General features: G+C 48.3%; 1 protein-coding gene across 5 annotated transcripts in view; it reads right to left on the bottom strand.

The window, feature by feature from the left end:
* Positions 1-1,063: 1,063 nt before the first annotated feature.
* Positions 1,064-23,894, bottom strand: part of Nod1 (nucleotide binding oligomerization domain containing 1) — a 42,320-nt gene continuing 19,489 nt past the window's right edge. Inside the window, exons 1-9 of one of the 5 annotated variants that reach the window (XM_087907470.1) lie at positions 21,176-21,308; positions 18,092-18,255; positions 16,913-17,232; positions 15,406-15,580; positions 10,449-12,273; positions 8,246-8,329; positions 6,640-6,723; positions 5,819-5,903; positions 1,064-1,147 (exon numbers count right to left, since the gene is read on the bottom strand). In XM_087907470.1, the coding sequence (XP_087763596.1) occupies positions 5,876-5,903; positions 6,640-6,723; positions 8,246-8,329; positions 10,449-12,273; positions 15,406-15,580; positions 16,913-17,113 (2,397 nt within the window). In that variant the 5' untranslated portion in view covers positions 17,114-17,232; positions 18,092-18,255; positions 21,176-21,308 and the 3' untranslated portion in view covers positions 1,064-1,147; positions 5,819-5,875. Of the gene's footprint in view, positions 1,148-1,360; positions 5,430-5,818; positions 5,904-6,639; positions 6,724-8,245; positions 8,330-10,448; positions 12,274-15,405; positions 15,581-16,912; positions 17,233-18,091; positions 18,256-21,175; positions 21,328-23,894 lie in introns of those variants that run through there. The other 4 variants (XM_087907469.1, XM_087907471.1, XM_087907468.1 and 1 more) reach the window with 4 other exon arrangements.

The following is a 23,894-nucleotide window of genomic DNA, read 5'->3' as shown; positions in this document are numbered from 1 at the left end:
AAAGCCAGGCCTGGGTGAGAACATTTTGAAGGGATTTCTGACACCTTCATAGAAGCTGAGGGTGACAAAGTTCACTTCGTCAGTGTATTAGTCCTGGGTTTGGGGAAATGGCTGGGGAAGATTTAATTCTCCTTTATAATGGAGATGCGCTTTTCAGTTTAGATTCCATAACTTTGGGAATAACAACCAAACCCAACCCTTGGAAATGACTGGAGATGTTACCAGAATATTGTCAGAGTGGTGTTGTGCTTCAGGGCCTGCGCGAGGCTCTTCCCTCCCTCAGGGGAGATGTCATTGGATGCAAGGCTAGAAAGAAAAACACAGGGATTGGATTACTAGACACATCCACAGGGGGCCTTGCCTGCAACATTCAGACATCTGGGAAGTTCCTGTCTAGACAGAGACCCAGGCAGGAAGCAGAGTGCTTGGTCCATAGTAGCCTGGGCTTTGTAGCCTCAGACTGTGAGGGCACACTTATGGCTGCTTCTGAAAAGACCAGGTGGCAAACAAAGGCAGAACTCGGGGGTTCGCATGTGAGCTGGAGGCCAAGGAATCCTAGTGCCCCCAAAGTGGACTGTGCCAGGCTTGTACGTAGGGCACTCATCGGGCAACTCAGATCACCGGAGAGTTTCAGAGGCCCATGAAAATACCTTGGAAAGTCTCTTTGGCTAGAGTCCTAAACCCTCTTTCCATGGTAGAGCCTATAATACTCCAAGATTCCAAGGTGCTGGAATCAGGCCACGGTGCTAATGGAAGGCTGTCCATTATCTCAGAAAAAGGAAAGGGCAGCAAAGGGACTAGTGTCCCTCTGGTTTTGTCTGGGCTTTGAAACTGCTCCCAGTCTCCTCCAAGGGTGTGCATCAAGGTGGGCGGAGGGACTGCAGGTGTCCCAAGTCTCCCTGTTGTTCGCTGAGCTAAGCATCTCACTGCATGCCTCACGGAGAAAAACTTGAACAAGAGAATTCATGTGCTGATCCAACTTGCCCCAGTAGGAAAGCCAGCCACCCTCTCCCAGCAGCCCCTCCCTGGGCCCCAGAAGCCCACCTCTCAGAAGGCATGTTACCTGAGGTTGGTCAGGCTGGGGTGGTCCCTCAATGCCTCTGCGAAGGCCTTTGCCCCTTCATCCCCAATCTGATTGCCCCACATCCTGAAAGCAGAGGCAAGTAACTGTAACATGAGGGCCTGCTTGTTGGGGTTTCTGTCCTGCCCAGTTCCCATAGCCATTTAGCCCCCCAAAAAAATCACACAGAGAGTCTACATTAGTTATAAACTGATTGGCCCATTAGCTCAGGCTTCTTATTAACTCTTATAACTTATATTAGCCCATTATTCTAGTATATTTAGCCACATGGCTCGGTACCTTTTTCAGCGGGGTAGGTCACACCTTCCTTCTTCAATGTCTGGACAGGACTGGGGAGGAATGGGCTTCCTCCTTCCCCAAATTCTCCTGTTCTCACTGAACCCACCTCTACTTCCTATTGGCTGTCCCACCTATACTTCCTGCCTGGCTACTGAATAATCAGCGTTTATTTAAAAACATAATTGACAGAATACAGAATTGTCCCACAACAATGGACTGTTACACAGCCACATCTCCATCTGACGTCAGCTGCCCCTCTTGATTCACTTTCAATAGGCAACTCCCAGATGACTTTGGCCCCAGCCACACAAACAGCCTGCCCTGGGCTCCCAGGGACAGAGAGCCCTGAAAGCAGCAGCAACCTCCAGCATAGACAGGCAGATCAGCAGGTTGTGTGGTTTGAGACCAGCCTTTCTGAACTTTGCAAATGCTCTACGCTGAGACCCTCAGCCCTGAGGTTAGAAAGTAACCCCCAGGCTACCCTGGCCTGAAAGGAGGGCTAGTCTCCCACCCTGGGTCAACAGAGGCCAAGCAAAGGGACCACCATGGTAGATGATTTGGGCCTCCCAAGAAGCCAAGGCCTGGAACTGTGGCTAAAACCATCTAGCAACCTTCCTTGTATGTAGTAAGAATGCTGCCAGCCAGGCCCTGGGTGACACTTGAGTCTCGGTGGCGAGTTAGAACAATGAACGAAGCTGACTTCTCTTTCCAGGAAGACCTCTCAGAGGATCAACTAACACATTCTGCATGCTGAGACCCTCACCTCAGGCTCTGCCACTGGGAAGAGGAACCTTAATGGAAAAAAATGCCTCCATCAGATGAAACTATAGGAAACACTGTGGGGCGCTTCATTGATGTGGGAAGGCCCAACCCATTGTGGGCGGTGCCACCCTTGAGCAGGAGGTCCCAGGGGTCTAAGAAGGCAGGCTGAGTGAGCCTGGGGAGCAAGCCAGTAAGCTGCATTCCCCTGTGATTTCTGCTTCAGTTCCTGCCTCCAGGTTCCTGCTTGAGTTCCTGTCCTGACTTCTCTCAGTGATAGACTGCGATGGGAAAATGTAAGTCAAACAGACCCTTCCCACCCCATGCTGATTTGGGCCCATGGTCTTTATCACAGCCAACTAAGACAGCTGTGCAATCTTACATCAACATTAAAATGTTTCAGGCCTCAATTTCCTTCTCTGTCAAATGAAACAATGAGGACATTCTTCACAGAACAGTGAGGAAGATTCTGTGCTTTCACAGATGTGAGCACTGGCCTCTGTCTCCAGGGAGCAGAACAATGTGCCCAGCCCACTCACAAGAGGGTCTGACCTCTGCAGTAAGACCTAGCAGGCTGCTTTCAGGTATGGCCTATGAGACCCCGGTTTCCAGCACTTCGCAGAGAAAATACATGCATAATACAACTGAGTGGCATCAATTGTAAGTGTCAGATTATGACATGAGACTGTAAAAAATGAAGACAGAATTTGGTCCATGTGGGTTGGTTTCTGCTCTGTAAAAGGAGTAACCGGGGAGAGAGAGAACAGAAAAGAGTTCCCATGCTCTCAAATGTCAGTGGCGATTCTCTTATTTTAAAAAGCCCAGGCTGGCCTTGAACTTGATATATAGCTGAGACTGGTCTTGAACTTGTGATCCTTCACCCTCCAAATTCTGAGATTATAGGCATGTACTATTATATCCACCTTAAAAGCAATTCTGGGAAGACAATTTTTGTTATTGTTCATATCCCCCAGAGTTTCTCAAGAAAACCACCAATGTTCTTTTTTATAATCCAGGAAAAATTACAGTGCCACAAGGAGTTTTTTAACCACCATGAGAAACCCCTCCTACCTTTAGGATGGCTGCTGTTAACAGAACAGGAAAAAAAAACAAAAACAAAAAAAAGTGCTAGCAAAGAGGTGGAACAAATGAAACCCATGCGCACTGCCAGCCGGAGTGTGGAACCCACGCGCACTGCCGGCTGAGTGTAAAATTATGCACTACTCTAGGGACACTATGTGCGGCCTCCAAGAAATCAAACAGAAGGAATAGAGAGCTGGTTCTGAGAATAATAGGACCTGGGTTTGATTCCCAGCACCCGTACGGCAGCTCATCTATAAAATTAGTTCCTGGGGATCAGATGCCCTGTTTGTCCTCAGTTGTTGCGGGAGTATCTTTAAAAAAAAAAAAAGAGGGATAATTGGATTATGGGATAATAGCTTTGTACTTGTGAGTTATTGTTTTTAGACAAATATATTGGTATTGATTCTTATATATTGATACAAAGTTAAATTATGTTGACTATTTTATGCATGCATGCTTCTACCTCTGTTTAAAACATTTTTATGTATTGACATATATATATTGTATTGATATATGTATATTTTACCATATTGCATTGTACACTCCTACCTCTGATTAAGATACTTATATATTGTTTATGTATTGATATATATATTTACCATATTGCAATGTATACTTGCACATGTTTATATTTGGAGGTCATATTGTCCCCATTTATTGCGCAGTTGTTTACTATCTCAGTCTTTAAGTTAGATAGATATTGAAAATTATATAGATCAATAGTCATCTAAGTTTGTCATTTATAATTAGACTAATCAGGTTCTTTAGATACATAGAGATTATATTCAGTATAGATAGATAATCTTCAACCTCTTCAAAGAGCTGTAGAAAATGGCCTTTAATCTAATTCAGAGTTCTGTGGTAGGGAGACACAATCGCTCCTGGCAACATCGATCTATTCCTGAGAGAATGTTGAGCACCAAAGACACTCCACCTGGAGCCTTTCTTCTTGGCAGAACTGGCCTTTGGGTAAAGAAATGCCCATACCTCAACTACTGACAAAGTTACAGAGTATCCGTAAATGGATAAAACAGGACTGTCATATCCTGCCAAGACAGGATAAGATAGTTTTAAAAAGTTCCTTGCCTTTGAAAATGGTATGTCAGTTACACTAGGCCTTAGCCAAAGTTGGTTGCTTCAACGCTGCAAACGTGACTTTGGGTGTTTGCCCAGGTAGCCAGTTGTCTCTGTGATTTGTTACATGTTCTGGAAGTTTGATTGCACTTCCTAATTACTCAGGTAACATTATTTCCCTTCTCAGATCTTTGATGGGATTGAAGATTATATAAACGTAGTTACTTTCCTTTCATGACTTGGCCAAGTTATTTATTATACAAGACTTTAGCTAGTTAGAATAGGATATTTGTACTTATTGTATATAATTGTGTAGGTTTGTACTTACTGTATATAATTTCGAAGTAGGCTTAGAACTCTCTTACTTAAACAAAAGGGGGAGGTGCTGCGGGAGTATCTTCTGCTGCCTCAGCCAATAGTCGCTGAAGCATGAGCCCACAGTGCAGCGGGGAGCGCCTTCCGCTCCGTCAGCCAATAGCCGCTGAAATACCAGCCCACTGGGGTGTGGTATATTTCTCTTTTAAAAAGAGACACAGATCCCGGATCAGGCCCTCTTGGTTCGGGCGCTTGGTCCTGGCTCTTGGTCCCGGCTCCTGCTCCCAGCTCCTGCTCCAGCGACTAGGCTCCCTTCCTGACGGTTTATGGTGTATGTAAGTTTTACCCCCCAAAATAAATAACCCCTTAAAACATAACTGGTGTGGGATTGATTCGCCGATACTCAGTGACACTAGGCATGTATATGGTGCACAAACAAACATGCAGGCAAAAGACCAATATCCATAAAAGTTTAGATTAAAAACATAATGAACCAAGTATCAGAAACTGAGACAATATTCTACTGCAACCCAGCAGGGTGTTTAACCACAGAAAGTACGAGCAGGATCTAGCAGGGATGTCTGTGTACCGAAGGTTGTCAACAGTGCCCACAACCCAGGTGTCCAGTGACAGAGAAACCAATGAGCAAAGTGAAATGCAGATATCCTGAGGACGGTCAGCCTGAAAGGAAGGGAACTCTCACATGTGACAATGGGAATGACCCTTGGGGGTATCATGCAAGTTAAATAAACTATCACCAAAAAACAAACAAACAAACAAACAAACAAAAAACAAACCCTCTGTGATATACTCAACTTTGGATTCGGATGCCTAGGAACTAAACATGGGAAAGGTGGTTGAGTTTATAGCATGTGAATTTTACCACAATTTTTAATATTAAAAAAACAAGCTAACCAGAGAATTAGTAAATTCTTAAAAACAAGTCCAGTGTCTGGCAGCAGTGAACACAGAGAGAAAGCTAGGCTCCTGTGTCCCAGTCACAGTGACATTGATTTCTAAATAAGTAATTAGAAGTGTGAGCAGTCCCTGCTGTCCCACTTCCCACCCACTTTTCATGCAGAAGCCATCAGGGTGTGTGTGCTGCCAGCCCCAGGGTCCTGGCACACTGATGTCCAGCAGAGCAGCTAGTGCCCACACGGACAGAAGGCTGTATACACCATGTGTGGTGTGTGTGTGTGTGTGGGGGGGGGTGTCCCTTCTACTTACCCAACATCAACGATGGAGGTGCTGTTCTTCACAGCCAGAGCCACACACTTCCCACCCTCACTTGTTATTCTGTTTTTTTCCCAGTCTGCAGGGGGAGACATGCATGGTTAGCCTCTGTATAGGGACTCCACAGTAGGCCACCCTTCTTCCCCACACTGAGCCCACCCACCTAGGGTTTTTTTGTTGTTGTTTTGCCAGTGTGATCTTGTTCCTGGCACACATATATCCATGCCTGGGGCCTCCTCTCAGGTAGGGACCCACAGCCTGGGACCAGCCATCAGTATCCACCCTATGAGGTAGCCCATGATCTCTGATGGTAGTCAACCATTGGAGCCTTTCCTGGGGTTATCTGAATGACCCCAGGACTACCACTCTTTTTAGTAGGCTTGAGAATGCCCACATTTATTGACAATGGTCAAGGTGAGTGTTTCCTTTACTAAGAGGGCTGGATGATCGTCAGCCTGAAGGGGCACATCTACGACAATGCAAAGGATCAAGCTCCCCGGGAGAAGAGGATCTTTGTCTGGATATTACCCAAAAGGGCAATAGATACAGCCCTTCTTTCCAGCCAGTAGCTAGGGAGATTAAAGAGCTAACTCTCCACTGCAGCCAAAAGCCAAACCCCACACTGGGTCATGTTTCCTCCACAAGATGAGCACATTTGCCCAGCTGGACTAGTATGGCCATGGGGCTGGCAGAGGCTTTAGGGTGAGACCTCTTTATGATGACACTGGTTCTTATAGTTAATGGAAAAGGTGATCCAAGTATTGGTAAAGAAAACAAACCTCTAAGGAGTCCCCAGCCCTTCCCCACTTACTTACTTAAGGTGCGTGAGGCCTCTGCATTCGTCCAGGATTTGGGCCACATACCTGGCTCCGATATCAGTGATCTGGTTGTTGTATAAACTTGGAGAGAAAGCACAGCCAGGGGCCTCTGTAAGTCCCAGTGCCACACAAACACCTCCTCCTATAGCGAGTACACGCTGCCTACTGACTTCCACTGTCTAAGTTGAAAGGGGGAGCACACAGAGACCAGAGTTTGGGCTCTGCATCATCCTGGCTCCAAAGCCAGCTCCCTTACTTCCCTTCTATGCCGAATCCATACACCCCTCCACCCCATGGTCACAGGGAGCATATGCTGTCATGCTTAGCCTGGCACACAATCCTCACTAAATGCAGGTGGCGGTGATTTAGAGTAAAGTCCTGTGTCCTTTTTTTTTTTCCCCAATCATTCTGATTGAAAAATAAGACCAGAAAAAGCAGTAAGTCTTCTCTCCACTATCACTCATCATGCATAACAGAGGGGAGCATGGGACCTCTTGCTTACGTGTCCTCACGCTCCAGTGGGCCAGGAATACGCAGCAACTGCTCCCACCAGCAGCGACAGCCATGGGGCCGCATGCTCTCATCTCAAACTCCCAAACTCAAAGCTCCGTGTACCTGATTTAGCAGCTGACTTGAGTCTATGAGAGGCCTTTACTTAGCACGACCTGGTTTGAGTATTCATTTATTTTTCTGCAGCACTGTTGAAGTATTCAAGGAGGGTACTACCTAGGACCCCTTTGGCTGTGCCGCTACTATTCAATATATATGCTCCTGCCCTGGACCTAGGAGTAGATCCAAAGTAGTCAAGTCTAATGTATAGACAGGTAATTTAACATCTACCAAACCTATCTCCACATACTTCTTCTTCATAGCCTCCAAAATAGCTTGCTGGATTGGGTCCCTGTTTTACAAGTAAGAAAGCTGGGGCTCTCCAAGGTCCAGATGAGGAGCAGAAGGAGGGAGAACATGAAAAAGGAAGTCAGGACCGCGAGGGGTGCATTCACCCACTGTTACAAGGGGACTGATCTAATGAGAGCTCACCAAGGCCAACTGGACTGGGACTGAACGAGCATGTGATCAAACCGGATTCTCTGAATGTGGCTGACACAGGGACTGTCTGAGAAGCCATTGATAATGGCACTGGGACTTGTTTCGTCTGCGTGTACTGGCTTTTTGGGATCCTAGTCTGTTTGGATGCTCACCTTCCTAGACCTGGAGGGAGGGGGGAAACCCTGACTGCTCTTAGGACTGGAAAGGGAGGAGGAGAGGGAGTGGGGGGAATGGGAGGGTATTGGGAGGAGGGGAGGAAGTGGAAATTTTTATAAATAAATAAATAAATTAAAAAAAAAGAGAGCTGGGGCTCCACAAGCATTTTGATTTGCTCCAATTCTACCTAGAACTGAGCCTACCAGTTGAGCCCAGAACAGAACCCGGAGCCACGTGTAGTGGTATATGCCTGTAACCCCAGCATGTGGGAGGCTGAGGCCAGAGGATGCCAGCACTGCCCATGGTTTCTGTCACCAGTGGAGCACACGACTGTCAATCTTCTGCCGCTTAGAACGGTGACAAGGTAGCAGGCCCAACATCCTCCAGCAAGACTTACCCCAGGAATGTCACGATCTTGTACTTGGTCAGTTCCTCACACAACACCTTCACGCCTGTGTCAGTGATCTGGTTGACGCTGAGTCTAAAACACACCAGTAAAGACAACTGCCAGTCAGAGCAAAGGAACTTCCGAGGAAGTACTCAGCTTCAGAATCCAGCTGCCTAGGGTCCACAGCCAGCAACAAGGCTGCAACCTAGCCCTGAAGCCAAAGGATCACAGAGGCTAATAAGGGTATCCAGCTGTCTCCAACATCGGCGTTTGGGTGTGACTTCTCCATCCTCTGAGCACGGTGGGGGCGGGTCATGGGGTCTGAAACGTGAGGGACCGCCTTTAGGGATAGCCGCCACTGGGGGTACCTTTGCATTTTAGGACTGGAGTAAGGACATGGGCTAACTTACAAAATACAGGGCAGGCTAGTCCCCACTAGAACTGACACCCCTCGGATGCGGGAGGAGGCCTGGCATCCTGCTGCCCAGGGAAACAGCTCTTTTAAAGCAGCTCTGGATTGGAAGTCTCAGGAGGAACCGGCCACTTTCTGAGCAAGGGCGGGTCTTAGCAGCAACCCTCTCCAGCCTCTCCCAGTGCAAAAGCTGCCTGTGCAGGCCAGGCTGGAAGCAGGCATATGGAAGAACAGGAAGATGGGGCCTCTGGGACCGCTTCCCTGTAGGACAAGGGCCAGTCAGAGACTGCAAATTCTCTAGAAAATTTTCTAAACCCAGCAGTATAGCTTCTCATGAGCAAAATGCACATGTGTGTGTGTATTTATTAGGTAAATAATACATTCAAAGTTCCAGGGGTAGAACCCAGGACTTGCAGCATGCTAGGCAAGGGTACCACTGAGCTCCCAATAGCTTTTTCTCCCCTTCCCCGCTTTCCCCCTTTTCTTTCTCTTTCCACCCCCACCCATCCAAGCAATCTCTGTAGCAAGCTACCCTGACCTTCAAGAAAGAAAGTAACTGAGAAGCAAGGTGAGAGCAGGAAGCCCACGAGGCGACTGGACTGGGGAGGGGCAGCAGACTTTCTACACCAAGACGAGCTGGAAAATGCTGAAGGCTGTGCTGCTGGGCCAAACATAACTGCTCAACCCTGCAGGGTGAAACAACCCAGAAGTAAATGACAGGTGTGGCTGCGCGTCAATAAAACTTTATTTAAAAGCACAAGCCACGGGCTAAGTTTGACCCCAAAGCTGACATCCATGACAATTAAAGAGAGAACAGAAAAGGCTTCATTATTAAGTCGCATCAAAAAGATAAGGGCAGCATCCTTATCTTGGCAGGATGCCAGGACCTGATACTGGACCCGTCCCCTACAGTATCAGACTGGATGCGAGCACAAGGTACACACTGCAGAGCCATCCCTGTTAGGTCTCAAACCCAGGACAAATGGCTGAGATGCCCTATTAACATATCAAAGTGGACCCAGGATGCCAGGTTCTCCCAGCATCCTTCGGTCTCTACCTGTTATAGAATCCTGGCTGACATATCCTCCCCATCCCCTAAATTCTCTAGTCCGGGGGCTAGGCTACGCCACTTCCCCAAGTTGTTCTTCCCTATATAATTTGACCATTTTGGATACGCTGGTTCCCCCCCCCCTTTTTTTAAAATTTCTTTTTTGCCCTTTTGGCCTTTTAGTCTCCTGGTCTCCTGGCTTTCCCCACCCTGCTTCTCACAAGGCCTGGCTTGATCTGCTGGTCATGTCCACTCTGGCCTCTCCCAGAAGTCTCCGCCTCAGTCTATGCTTTCCCTCACATCTACAATAAACCCTCTTCTCTACCTTACCTGGGAGCAGTCACGTCCTCCCTTCTAATTCATTCTCTCATTCAATCCCGACATGGCAGGTCCTTCCAGTATCTGTGTGTTCTTAGCAATACAATCCCCTGCGCTCCCCTCCTCTTTTCCAGCTTGGCACATACAATTAAGTCCTGCCTAAAGAAATCTAAGAAGTTCTATCACTGGCAATGGCTTTTTAAGACTGTTAGGTGTGTTCTTGTGTGGCATGTGTGATGCCTCCAGTTCAAACCCCAATACTATAGGAAAAAAAAATTAAAAATGGGACCTGTCCTTCTCGGGATTCCTTCTGGCTACAATACTAAGTAGTTGGCTGGCGCTATCTTGGGCAGCCATATTGGATCGAGATGTAGCCGCCAGGTAAAACAAAAGAGAGCCTCTCTGTTCTCACCCATCTCAGCTGGCAGCCTCACCTGAGCACCGTAAGGCGGCTGAAGCAAGGCTGCAGCTCCTGCACGCCATAGTCATTGAGGTTGTTGTTGTCCAGATCGAGGGCCAGCTGCCTGTGGAAGTGGTGCAGGACGAAGGACAGGGCACTGCAGTCAGCCGAGCAAGCATTGCAGAAGGCCAACCTGAGGTAGTCGGCACTGATGCCCCTGGCGGCTAGGCGCCCCACCTTCTGGCTCTGTGTCTCGTAGATGCAGCGCAGCATCCACAGGAATGTGGGCATGGCGTGCACCTGATTAAAGCCTCCACTCTGGACCCGGGGCAAACTCTTCAGGTAGGAGCGCAGGCTGGCAAACAGGTGAGCCCACAGGACTTTGCGCTTCCTCCTCAGGATAGCCTTGGGTACCAGCTGCCGAAGGAGTTTCTGTCTGGCCTTGGCCAGCAGCCCGCACAGAAAGAGGTTGGTGAACTGAAAGTGGTCTTTGTTCCTGAAAGGATCAGGGCCCAACCGGCTGCCGCCACCCAGGCACCTAAAGGAGAAGAAGGAAGGATAGCAGGATGTGCTTGGTGTCTCCCCGGGAGACGTCCACTCTCGAAAGAACCTCAACAACTCCCGGGTGCCCACTTTGTCATCTGCCACCAGGAAGAAGGCAGTGAAGAAGGCCTGGAGCGTGAGATGGAAGAACTCATAGGACTGCTGGCCCTGCTCAGGGCCCACGTCTGGCAGAGCCCGCAGGAAGCCCAGCTGCAGATCCCCCTCCTGCAGCTTTGATGCCTGCACCTCCTCCTGACCAAACACAAACAGGCTCCTGTCGGTGCCTTGGTGCGCCACCTGGCCAAGTGCGTGCAGCGTGCGCCAGCCTGCACGCAGGGTCTCCGCCGGGCTGCGCGTGTTGCGCTGCACCAGGCTGCTGGGATGTGTCCTGTTCAGATGCACCTCAGTGACCAGCAGGAAGACATCGGTCAGGGTCACGGTGCAGTCCGGCAGCTGCGAGGAACCCTCAAAGGCTGTGTGGAAATGCTGGAAGCAGCGGAAGATGATCCAGCAGAAGAGCGGCACGGCGCACAGACTACAGAGGTTGGGGTTGGCATCCAGTTGCTGCAGCAGATGCTCATGAGCTGTGCGCTCAGGGAACATCCTGCGGGCGTAGGCGCGCAGGTGGCCGGGGGAGAAACCCCGGAGCAGCACCTTTTTGCGCAGGAGCTGGCGGGGGACCTCGACGCCTGTGCGGGCAGTGAGCAGCTTGCCGGCACCCTTGAGCAGTCTCCCGCTTAGGAGGTTGGCCAGTAGAACCAGTGGGTGCGCCGGCTCCCAGGGGCAGCAGCTGTCCGGCACGCGGCTCAGATCGAAGTCCGAATGCAGCTCATCCAGGCCGTCAAAAGTAAAGAGCGCCGTGTGGGGAAAGCGCAGCAGGAAGGAGAACACCTCCTCGGGGTCCTGCTCTGGGTAGCAGAAGTGTTTGAAGAGCAGGTCCTGCAGACACAGCGTGTCGCTCTCCTTGAAGCAGCTGAACATGCGGCAGCGGAAATGGAAGAAGAACTTGGCTGCCGAGGTCAGCCTGCCAGACGCCCAGAGGCTCTGCAGCCGCTGCAGCAGCATGGACTTGCCCACTCCCGCGTCCCCAAACACGAAGACAGTCTCGCCATGCTCGTTGAGGATACCGGTGCTGTGATCCAGTAGGCAGTCCAGACCTCCCAGGCTGCCTAGGTTTTGGTTGTTGAAGTCTACTAGCTCCATGAGTGTGTCCATGTAAGTCTCCTCAAGCAGCAGGTCCTCCTTTTGGGCATAGCACATCATGAACTTGGAGTCGCGGCCGAGTTGGTGTCGCAGCTGCTGGGTGTACCTGCTCACTGGAGCAGGGAAGAGGGTTTCCCGGCAACCAGGTGAGGGGACAAGGAGTAGATGCATTAAACGAGGCGGCTAGGGACAGAGAGGCAAACACACAAGCAAACAAAGCCACAGCCCAGATCCTGAGCCAAGTCCTTTACTTCTTTTAATAGGAGCCCCTAGGGCCTCAAAGAGCCAGTGTCTCAGAATTTAAGGGTCAGGCCTTCCCTTCTGCTTGGCTTCAGGTTTAGCCAGCTGGAGGGTTGCAGGCCCCTCCAGGTCAAGTGTCTGAGACAGGCTTCCCTTGTTCCTATGCACAATGTTGTCATTGAACTCTAAAGACAGAAGCCATTCACACTGGAGGGCCAAGCCAGCCGTTTGAATGGCAGAGTCAGTCCCCACCGAAAGCCTTGTACAGGGGGACATAACCCCAGCCTTTCTTCGGTTCTTGAAGTGGGGTCTGACAAAACTGGATGCCAAAACTTTTGGTTATAAAATGCAAGGCTGGACATTAATCTGATTTACAGAGGCTCCGCGGCTGGCCTCCAACATCCCAACTAAATATGCTGAGCTATCACAGGCGCAACCCCTGGCCCCCAGGGTGAGCACCTTGAGTCATAGATGCTCACCCCAAGGGTGAGCCCCAAGCTGCCACGAGGGACAGAGACACTGTAACCTGTTCCTCTTATTTCCATTCCCCCAGCACACCTGAACGACAAAAAATGGGACTTAACGGCAAATGAAAAAGCGTTCTACATGCTCCTTTAAAATAGTTTTTTAATTTAAATTATTCAATTAGCAAAAATCAGATACCCACATGCATACGTCTGGATTCCTTTATAGCTTTTCCCATGAACTTAGTCCAGTTGATTGTTGGACATTTGCAAAGGGGGATGGGTGCGGTGTCACACCCTTGTAGTCTCTGTGTTTAGGGGGCCGAGGCAGGAGCATCAAGAGGACAAGGTCACCGGGCAGTGGTGCTGCAGAACTTTAATCCCCGCACTCGGCGGCAGGTGTATCTCTGTGAGTTTGAGGCCAGCCTGGTCTGAAGAGTGAGATCCAGGACAGCCAGGGCTGCACAGAGAAACCCTATCTTGGGGAAGAAAAAAAGTTCAAGGCCAACCTGGGCTTACGTAGATGCTGCCCAGAACACAAATCCCCACTAAAAAAGTAACACTAATGGTACTTTATAGCTTGTTTTGGTTATTACTCATAATAATTTATATTACAAAAATTTTATAAATTTCATTACATCCTAGTCAATTAATCTTTAGTAAATTAATAAAATTAAGTAAATACTACTATATTTCTAGAATGAAATATCCAGCACCCTTCCAGAGTTCCTGAGCTGATGTACAGCCAGCCTCTGTTCTGTCCCAACGCCAGGCAATGACAGCTGCTGGTGGACTTCTTTTCTTTATAAACGTGTGTTTTCTGGACATTTCATACATATGAAAACCTATGATATGAATCTGTCGTGTATGTGTGGTGTCCTGTATAGTGAATGACTCTCTAAAGTCAGTCATGGCTGAAGGAACCAACTGAGAAGTCCTTTGAAAGAGCCACTCACCCTGGGACTAAATACCCCACCACACAGACAGACACAGACAGACAGACAGACAGACAGACACACACACACACACACACACGGGCCGGGGTGGGGATGAAAACAGGTAGGAAGGACCAATATCACTAAGAGGCTGGCTAAGGCCAGCTGGCACCTCTGGGCTACAGGAACAAGCTCAACCTTGGCCCTTGGCACTGCTGGTTGGCCCTTTTCTCTCTAAACATTCACTCTCTGGGAAGGTCCTTTCTCTCTGTTTCTAAACCGTAATTTCTTAAATCTTGTATGACCCCAAAGGCCAATGGCAGGACCAGTCAGTGAGCTTTGGGAAAATGTTGCGATCTTGAAGGCTCTGACCTCCCTAAGATTAATCCACTGATCGCTTCATAATCTAATGGAATTGTTGGGGAGCAGCAGAAACTAGGAGTGGAGTCATTTGGAAGAGTCATGTCCTTTAACACTGCCTCCTGTCCCCAGCTCCCTTGCTGTCTCCCACTGCTGCTGGGAGCAGCCGTTCTCTGCCAGGCACTTCTATGATAACGTCCTAGCCCCACTCAGGCACACAGCAAAGGAGTCACCCACCATGCACTGAGACACTAAAGCAAAGCTTGGCTTTTTTTAAGTTGCTTTCTGAGACATTTTGTCACAGAGATGGAAAGTGACTAAAACACCAGGTCAAAGTGGAGTCTAAAAATCGGAGTGTGGGGTACTTGTTGCTGGCATGCTCCGGGTGGCTGTCGCAAAGCCGAGAGAGTAAGGATAGGTGGCCCCCTCCCAGAGCAGACTCTGCCCTCACCACTGGCACCTTCCGCTGCTGCTGTCCTGGTCGCCTTGTCATAGACTCTGAAGTCCCAGAAGACAATTGTGTTCTATCCCTGCTTATCGCTGCATCCTCAGTAGCCAGCACACTGCCTCCACCGGTGCAGGTTGTGCAGAAAAATTATCAAGCTAACCAGTCAACTCATGAGGTCCGCAGCACTTTGGAAATATAGAGTGGATTCTGGTAACCAAAGAACTTTGCCTTGAATCTCACCGTTTTCGGGAAAGGTATTTTTCTTTATTATTATTTGTATACTGAAGGTTGAGCTCAGAGCCTATATGTGCTAGGTAAATACATCACCACAGAGTGACATCTTAGCCCACCTAGAATAAACTTTAAAAAGAGAAAAAAATAGTGTCAAAACTGTGCTAGTTCCGTGTCTGAGTGCACAAGCTAGGCACAATTCCCGAGGCTCCTAAATAAACCAGATGAGAGGGGCTGGGCTGTATATCAGTGGTAAGGCTCTGGCCTAGCATGCATAAGGCCTGGGGTTCCATCCCCAGAACCAAAGCAAGCAAAAGGAAGCAGACAAGCTCCCTGTGCTTGGTTCAGTTAAAGTGACCTAGGTTGCACTCTGGTGCCAGAGACCATCTCTTCTTTCCAAAATGGAAGGCGCACCGGGGCTTGCTCTGTGAGGTAGAGCCCAGGCAGCCAGGTTGGCCTTGCTGGTTACATTTTTATGCCCACCTGGGCCACAGTATGATAGCACTTCCAGACCCCAGTGCCTCCCTTCATACCCAAGCCTATAGTCCTGCTGGGGCTGACTCCTACCTGGGTCAGTATTGATGATAATTTTGCTCCGAATGAGCTGGGAAGGGGAGAAGCCGATCTCTGATAGCCACAGCCTGAGGTCCACATAAGCGTCCTCGAGTTGCTGTAGCACGTAGAGGAAAAACTCCGACACCTCCTCACCTTTGCTCTGCACCAGGTCAAGAATTTTTCGGACCTATAGATGGCACAAACATTAAGAGCGTGAGCTGGTATGAGGGGCATCTCCCTGCCAAAAGGATCCCAGGGGGTGCTCAGCTCAGGACTCCAGGCGCGAGTACAGTAGCAACAGCTTGACCACCTGCACAGCCAGTGAAAGAGTCCGCACGGAAGCTGTAAAGGGGGCCTCGTTAGCAAGAATTCATCCCCATGGCAATAAGAAGCCAGGAAGCATCTGTGAGCCTAAAAACAGAAGAAACATGAGGAAAGCCCTCCAGCTGTGGATTTTCCCTCCTAACCTCTTGTCACTGTCATTGAGGGACAAGTGTGCTAGGAGGTAGTCACCCTAGAAACAAGAGGAAGGAGTGTATCTGGGCTACGCTGCAGGAGGGTAACAGACTCCCATCAAATCTCATGCCCCCGTTGCTTTGCCTGTGTTTTTAAGACGAAGGCCAGTTTGAACATGAGATTTGAACAACACTCAAATCTCATGTTCTCATGAAAAGTGAAGTGCCTAGCACTCGGAGGACTGAGGCAGGGGGATTAGAGTTTCAACTCAAGCTAGATTACAGAGGGCATTCTATCTTGAAAAGCCAAGAAAGGGGGTGTCAAGAGAGGAAACCAAAGCATACCAGGGTGCTGTGGGCCCACCTAGAAGTTCTTTGGGCGTCTCTAGCCCCTCCCTGCCTCATCTCAAATAGGCACTTCACTTTTCTATCCAGAGACTTGGGGGACTCTCTTAGTTTTCAGACCTTACTCCCGAGCATAGGGAACTGATGGTTCTACTTCCTCATTTGCAGCGTGGGAAAGTCTTCAATGGGGTCTTACCTAGGGAGGCAGTCACTTCTAAATCTAGCTTTGTGGGTGCCTCTGGGCCCTTGGGGTATTGAGACACTAAGTGCCATGCTCTTTCTCACCTCCTCATTTAAAGCACAAGTTGGCCTAGGAGTCAACACTCGCTACAGGGAGAGCTGAAATGGAAGGGCTTGTTCCAGCCTCAAACAGAAGTAAACTGGCTTGGCAGGAAGCTCATTTATGTTCTGATGAGGCCCCAGCGTGAGTACACATCTGTAATCAAGCTTTTCTGTAACGCATAAGCTGGGCACAAGGATGAAAATAACCCAAAGAGCCCAGTGTGAACGCACACCTGCGATCAATACTCCCCGTGCTGCGGAAGCCGAGGTGGGGATGGCAGCAGCAACGGCAGCAGCAATAACAACCAAAACAAAGACCCCAGTGGGAAATTTGGTCCAGTATAGCAAATCCTCCTCCCTTTTCTGGGACCAGGGTAGGGGAAGAGCTGCTCGAAACCTGGGTCGGTCACTATCAGCACCAGTGTCCCTCACCGCACCTTGTCGGGCTGGGTGGGACAGGCACACACAATCTCTGCATCTTCCGCCGAGAAGTAGCCATTCTTCAGCAAGTTGTCCACCAGACACTGAGTGTTGCGGATGTTGGTGACCAGATGCTCCCTGTTGATCTTCAACAGTTTAATGTGGGAGTGGCAACCCGATGGGACGGCTTCCATCTCATAATGGCCCCGCTTTTCCATAGTTCAAGTAGCCAGCAGCTACTTTGCTCAGATTCATCTTTGACCACATGTGTCTCCCTGACAGACAGGCAATCGAAATTCAGGGCCACCGTCCAGGATCCTGCCTTTCACTGCTGACCCTGAAGAGATAAAGGACATTGTCAACAAAGCAAATGTCACTGAAGGATTCTCCCTCTCCCCCATTTCCACGGGTCTCTTTCATTTCTCTGCCTCCAACAGGAGAGTATCATGCCAAAGAATTTTACCAGGGAGTTATTCAACAACAATCACAATTCATTGCTGTGGGTGGGATTCTGCACCACTAAATGTATTCGCTTTTCTGTCACTGCGGCAAGAGAACAATGTCAGGGAGGAAAGATTTAGTCCACCTCTTGGTTTCAATCCTTCACTTTGGGGAAGGCAGGGCAGCTCTGTCTCTTCATGGAGACCAGGGAGGAGAGAAGGGGAAAGAGGGAAGAAAGGTGACAACCAGGACCCATGGCTTCAGTAAGTGACTTCCAAAAGGCATTCAGCTAATACCACCAAAGTCAAATAGGTAGTCCTACTGAGTCTCTGGCATCATCCTTTGAAGGAAGATAAAATACTCTTAACATGGCCTCCTTCCCTTAGACCATCGCTATCCAGAATCTGCAAAGCTAACAAAGGTGTAGGAAGCAAAAAGTGCTTCTGCACACAGTTAAGCACTGGAGAAGCCAGGAAAGTTAATCTCGCAGGCATCCCTCAAAGGAAAGAGACATTCAGCCTGTTCCCCCGGGATGCCGGGAATGGAGGCAGCTTACAACCTGGTGATCCCTTGCTGTCTGACTGCACTTTACTCCTCCCAGATCTTTCCCCCTAAAACCTTGAGCATGACTTCTAGGTCATAAAACTCATCCTTGTGAGAGATGCCGTTTGTACTTCACAGCAGCCTAAGTGACTTCTATGTTATCTTAGGGCCAGCTGTTACATTGACCTCAGCCACTCTCCCGAGACCATTACCTTCAGCATTGTTTCTCTGTCAACAAAAGCCAATCTTACAGATGAAGCCAGCGTACTTTGTAAAGGACTTCCATGTAAACAGTCTTGAGCTTGTTGTACTCACAGGGCTGAGTTCATTGTTTTCAGGAAACTTTTCTCCCAAATTGTGCTGTGCTTACCTATGGCTAAAGTAAATGATCTGATGTCAGACCCTAGAAATCCTGGCCCAGTACCAAAATCGGGCTGTACCGAGTTTTATTCTTGTATTTTTGCAGATCATTTCCCCAATAGCTGTAAAGCCCAAAGGACCCTTCCACACAAAGAGGGTCTCTTTTTTTATAATTAAACTTTATTATTAAAAACACATTGCAAAAAAAAATCACACGTTGAAATTAACCATATCCTAAAACTATACATCTCAAGGAACTTCTGTAGAGTTTATTGAACCATTTGGAAAGGAAGCTGTGGAGCTTCAGGTTGGGTATTGTTCTTCCGTAATCAAATACTCATTCATCACCCCAAACAAAACTCTGTGACAGGGTTAGAATTAGAAAAACAATCCACTTTATATCCCTTGGCTCATGGTCATTCCCTGCATTCAGTCTTGTTTGTTTGCTGAGACAGGGTCTCACTACATAGCTCTGACTGCTTTAGCGTGCCCGACCTTGTCTTTGTCTTTAAGTGGTATTTGAGGGTGCTGGGAAGACGGCTCAGCTGTACAATGCTCGCTGTTCAAGCATAAGGATTCCCTCAGCACCACTGGAAAGCACCAGATGGAGGCGTGTGCCTGTAATCCCAGCACCGGAGAGCCGGACAGGAGCATCCTGAGGGCTCGCTGGCCAGTCAGTCTCCTGGATTCAGTAGCACAGCAACTGAAAAAGATAGTATCAGCCTCTGGCCATCACACACATGGGCACACATGCGTAGACACAATCAGTCGGTCCATATCCAATGCCGTTGGGCTGAGTCAGGAATGACTACAAACAGTAGCAGAAGCTCACAGTGCTCTCTGTGCTCTTCTTCTGGGACAATGTTTCTCAAACATCGGTCACTTGGGCACCATGCCTCTTTGTCACAGCTCCTTTTGCTTTGGGGAATGTGGGGGCTCCTTAGGAAACGAGGTATGCACACGAGGAGGGAGGTGGCACAGTGACAATGAGGATGGATGAAAACGCGACAAGGAATCATACTCTTGACTATTTATCAAAAAAAAAACCACCTAGGATACATGCAATTCTATGCATAAACATACATATATAATTTTAATGAAATTTTCTCATCTGAGCTGACAATGCTCCCTTAAATAGCCAAAGACCACCTAACAAAACCTTAATAACAGACATTAGAAACCCTCTTTTGAGTTGTTGGGCATGGCTAGCTAAGAGACTCGCAAAACATACAACCTACTGCTGTTGTCCATGGCTACCACTCCCTTTCCCCAGAGGTGGAAGGTAAGTCCCAATCTCTGAAGACACAGCCTACTTCAGAAACAGCCCAGAGACCCCTGAGCTGGAATTGACCTGGACGTACCCTCCCTGAGATACTGGCTTTCCTGAAACCAGAAGGCGCCATGCAAGCTTCCAAAGGATGGAGGCTACCAATAATCTTACCAACTATGATGCCTATGAGTCACGCCAATGATCAGCTTGGCACAATAACCCTCAGGGTGCGGTAATGGCACACATACCTTGGTGGTAACCAACGGCTCTCTGGTTGGAGTTAAGACCTGCTCAACAATAGGGAACAATGCCTGGGACTTGAAACCTAGCTAACTAGTCAGTGCTAATCAAATCATGGTTATTGGAAGAAAACTACTAATTTATTAAACCAGCATAATCTCAACCAACAATTTATAAGCATGTGTCCTTATACCCACAGATAAAGGTACTCCTCACTCTTCATCAGGGAAACTTTTTGCAACAGGTGGAGACCAGTATGGAAAAACACAACTAATTAAAACACCAAGTTCTGGAGCCTAGTCCCAATGCATGCGTCTACAAAACCGAACCACATCTAAGACTCAGGAAACATTTTGGAAGAGGGGACAGAAACTCTGTCACAGAGAGAGAATTAGGAAGTTTTCTGTGAGCCTGTGTCTCCCAGTAATAGGAATACACCCATAAAGAATCATGGCAACTGAGGAAGGCTGGGAGTGGGTGAGGTGGTGCTCCCTAGGGAGGAGCACACGAATTGGTTGTTCAGTGCCAAATGCTCAGCCCTGAAACATACGTACGAGTACCACTACATGGCCTGTGTAGTTTCTATTTGGGAATAGATAATGTATACACAAATACATATATATATGCATGCAATAACAATTAGTGAGAAAAGGGCCATGATTTGAAGGAGGATAGGGAGAAAGAGATGGAAAGGTTTGTTATTAAATTATAATCTCAAAAAAATTTAAATGCTTTAAAAATTTATCTTGTGACAGCCAAAAAATAGATTTGTAAGCATAACTAAGTAGATAAATAAATAAAGGAAATTGGGGGGCAGGGGAACTGCAGCAGTAGCAGCCGGTCAGTCCTAGCTCCCAGGCTGGTTTCTCAGGGAGGGCTGTGGGAATTGCTGAAGTGCAGAGTGGAAACCACAGGGAAAGGCCGCTCCTTCTCCCTCGATGAGTCAGCATGCTTTAGAGGGCTGGGGAAGGAGGTTAAGCAACATCCTTCATTCATTTGTCCTTACTCTTATCACTAGGAGGGCTCTGTTAACTCTCTGCTTCTCTTTCCTGGGCCTGCGATCCCCACAAAAATTGTCCCTAGCTTCCCAAACTGGTCCTGTAATACCCACTGTAGACACCCCACCATTTACCCAAGGGGGAAGCTCTCTCCTGATTATTGACCAGCTGAACGAAGTCACTGGCCACATGAGAACTAGCTGGCCGGGAGGCTGATTGCTTTTGTAATTTCCCAAGGTCAGTTAGCTTACTTTGGCAGGAATTTAAGGAAGAATAGAAATCAAAAAGGAAACAAAGAAATAGCACTGCCTGGTAAACAGAAGCCAGAGAGAGACCAATGTGCCATGAGCCACCTCAGAGAGTTACCGCTCATGAGCATCAGCAGAGAGCTGATGTCCCCTGACTCAGAAAGGTCCTCCATGTCTTACCTGCAAAGGCTCAGTCCTGGGTGCAAAAGGAAGGCATGGGGGAAAGAGAGTGGTAGAGAAAGGGGAGGAGTAAGGGAAGGGGAGGGCTGGGGGAGGGAAGGGAGAAGGGAAGAAAAAGGGGTGGGGAGAGGAAGGAGAAAGGACAATGGGTAGCCCTGGGCTTCTGGGAGCCAGGCCTCTCTGTAGGGGAGGTTTTCCCACCTCCAGATATGGAGCCCTGAGGGTGGGGGTGTTGCTGAAACATCCTGTCCAGACAGTCCAAGGAAACAGCCAAAGAAACAATTTAAGGCCAACTGCGAGGCCAGAAAACAAGTTCCCAGGGCTGCAGAAGGCAAGATAGAACACCAAATGGAAAATGAAGATAGAACGTGCAGACCAGGAGCCCACTGCCTAGAACCTTATCTTGAATCAGAGGCAGGTAGAGTATGTTGGTGGGAGGAAACCTTGAGTGAGTGAGTGAGTGTGTGTGTGTGTGTGTGTGTGTGTGTGTGTGTGTGTGTGTGTGTGTTGGGGGCTGCTAGACTGGCCCTTCCCACCGATTCTTTTTCTGATTTTTTTATATTTTAAAGACGGAGATCTTGCTGCATTACTCCAGAGTCTTGGGACTCTTATGTAGTCTAGGCTGACCTAAACTCACAGTCCTCCTGCCCCAGCCTCCTGAGTCCTGGGACTTACAGGCCTGTGCCACCAAGCATGGCCCTTTCCGGCTTCCTGATCTCCTGTAGGATGGGTTTTGTCTCCAGGCGAGGAGAACCCCAGTCCTTGTAGAAATAGGTTTCTACATCCCATCTTGCAACTTGGGCTTTTGAACTAAATCTGCAATAGATTTGAGGGAGAGCAAAACCTGAGAGGGAAAAAGATTAGGGAACAGTCTTTGTTTGTTTGTTTTGTTTTGTTTTGTTTTTTGAGACAGGATTTTTTTTTTATGTAGCCCTGGCTATCCTGGAACTCACGCTGTAGACCAGGTTGGCCTGGAAGTCACAGAGATTCATCTGCCTCTGCCTTCCAAGTGCTGGGATTAAAGGCATGCGCCACCAGCGCCTGGCATTTTTTTTAAGGCTCTATATATAGTTTCTTAAGGCGGTCTTGAACCCATGAGCTCACGGGATTCACTCAAGATCCTGAGTACTCACAAATAACACTGGGCTTAAAAAGAATCATTCTAAAAAGTGGTAGAGCAGGGTTACTAATATAAGATAAATACAATCCTCATGATAGTTCTATTTTACTATTTTTTTATAGTTTTTTACATTTATTTATTTAGTGTTTGTGCATGCAGTTGCATGTGTACAAGCACCAGGGTGCATGTGTGGTGGGCGAAGACAATGCATCAGAATCAGTTCTCCCTCTGCCCTAAGGGTCTGGGTGCCAGAATCCAGTTTTCAGGCTTGCGGGCAAGCGCCTTTCCCCCTTGAGCCATCTCACCAACACTGGCAATTTAGATTTTTCCAGTAGTCTCATTAATGAGAATAAGAACAAGCAGATGGCCTGATGAGATGTCTGAATTAATTAAATATGTGCAAAGCAGCGCTCTAATGCATCATCAGTATAACACTGCTGGACAACCCTTTCCTCTGAGGTGAACCTTCCATCTTAGAGAGAAGCTCTTTAAGTCATAGGATGTTAGGAGGTGAAACAAGATGTCCTAAGGGTGGTTCTCAGCCTTCCTAATGCTGTGACCCTTTCATGCAATGCCTCATGTTATAGTGACCCCCCTAAGCATAAAATTAGTTTCATTGATGCTTCAGAACTGTAATTTTGCTCCTGTTGTGACTGGTAATATAATATCTGATATGTGATCCACAGGGGTCCCGAACCCACAGGTTGAGAACCACTGTTCTAAGAGGAGGTGAAACAGTCCACCCTTCAAGGAAGCTCATTAAGATCAAGAGGTAAACATTTCAGGGCGTCAGGAAGTCCCTGAAACTGACAAGATATACTAGACTCCACTGAGTAAGAACAGCTCAGTGATACTATCAGACTAGCTGAGCTGCCCCGAGGAGAAGGGTCCAACTGAGCACCTGCAAGAAGAGGCCGGTTGAGTTGCCAGGAAGTGACACTTTCCAACCTGTGGAGCTGCCTGAAGGCAGTGCAGTGTGCTTCAAGTGTCCAGCTTTGGGGGGCTGTCGTCACACAGGGGTGGGTTTTGGTGATGCAGATCTCTCTGTCATTTCTGTGCCAAGAAGTAATCCCTCACCCATAGTCCTCTAAGTAACCCCAATAAAACTCACTTGTTCACCAAATTAAACTTTGATGGTGTCTATACTTAGGTCTGTCATTGGTTCTTTATCTGGGGTAAACAAACCTTTGTTCACGCCTTCCCAGAAATAGTGTCACGTGGCACACATTTAGGAAGGAGTCTCTGTGTTCTTATTTTCCATGCTGAGGTTTTGAAATCTGGTGTGTCTTCCACTTAGAGGATATCTAGATTCCGGTCAGCAGCACGGAAAGTGTTCAGTGGTCACATGGTAGAGGCAATTTAGCAACTTTGTACATTTGAAATAGAAACCTCCTGCCCTTTGTCAGTGAAGGGCCACCGGCCAGCTCGAGTGAGGCAGGCATGACTCTGGCAGGCTGTGCCTTCCTCCCCCATTCCCTCTTGCTAAAAACGGTTAGATTACATTCCTGAAGCTAGCCCCAAGGTCTGTTCCCTTATTTGTCCAGTTCCTCTTCCTGAGGCTGACTACCAAGGTCCAGCTATCAAAGTAGTGAAGTCCAG

Source organism: Myodes glareolus, chromosome 6 (assembly GCF_982192425.1).
Source record: "Myodes glareolus chromosome 6, mMyoGla1.1, whole genome shotgun sequence".
Taxonomy (NCBI): Eukaryota; Metazoa; Chordata; class Mammalia; order Rodentia; family Cricetidae; genus Myodes; species Myodes glareolus.
Note: the sequence above shows the minus strand (reverse complement) of the source record. Positions and strands in the feature narration are given on the sequence as shown.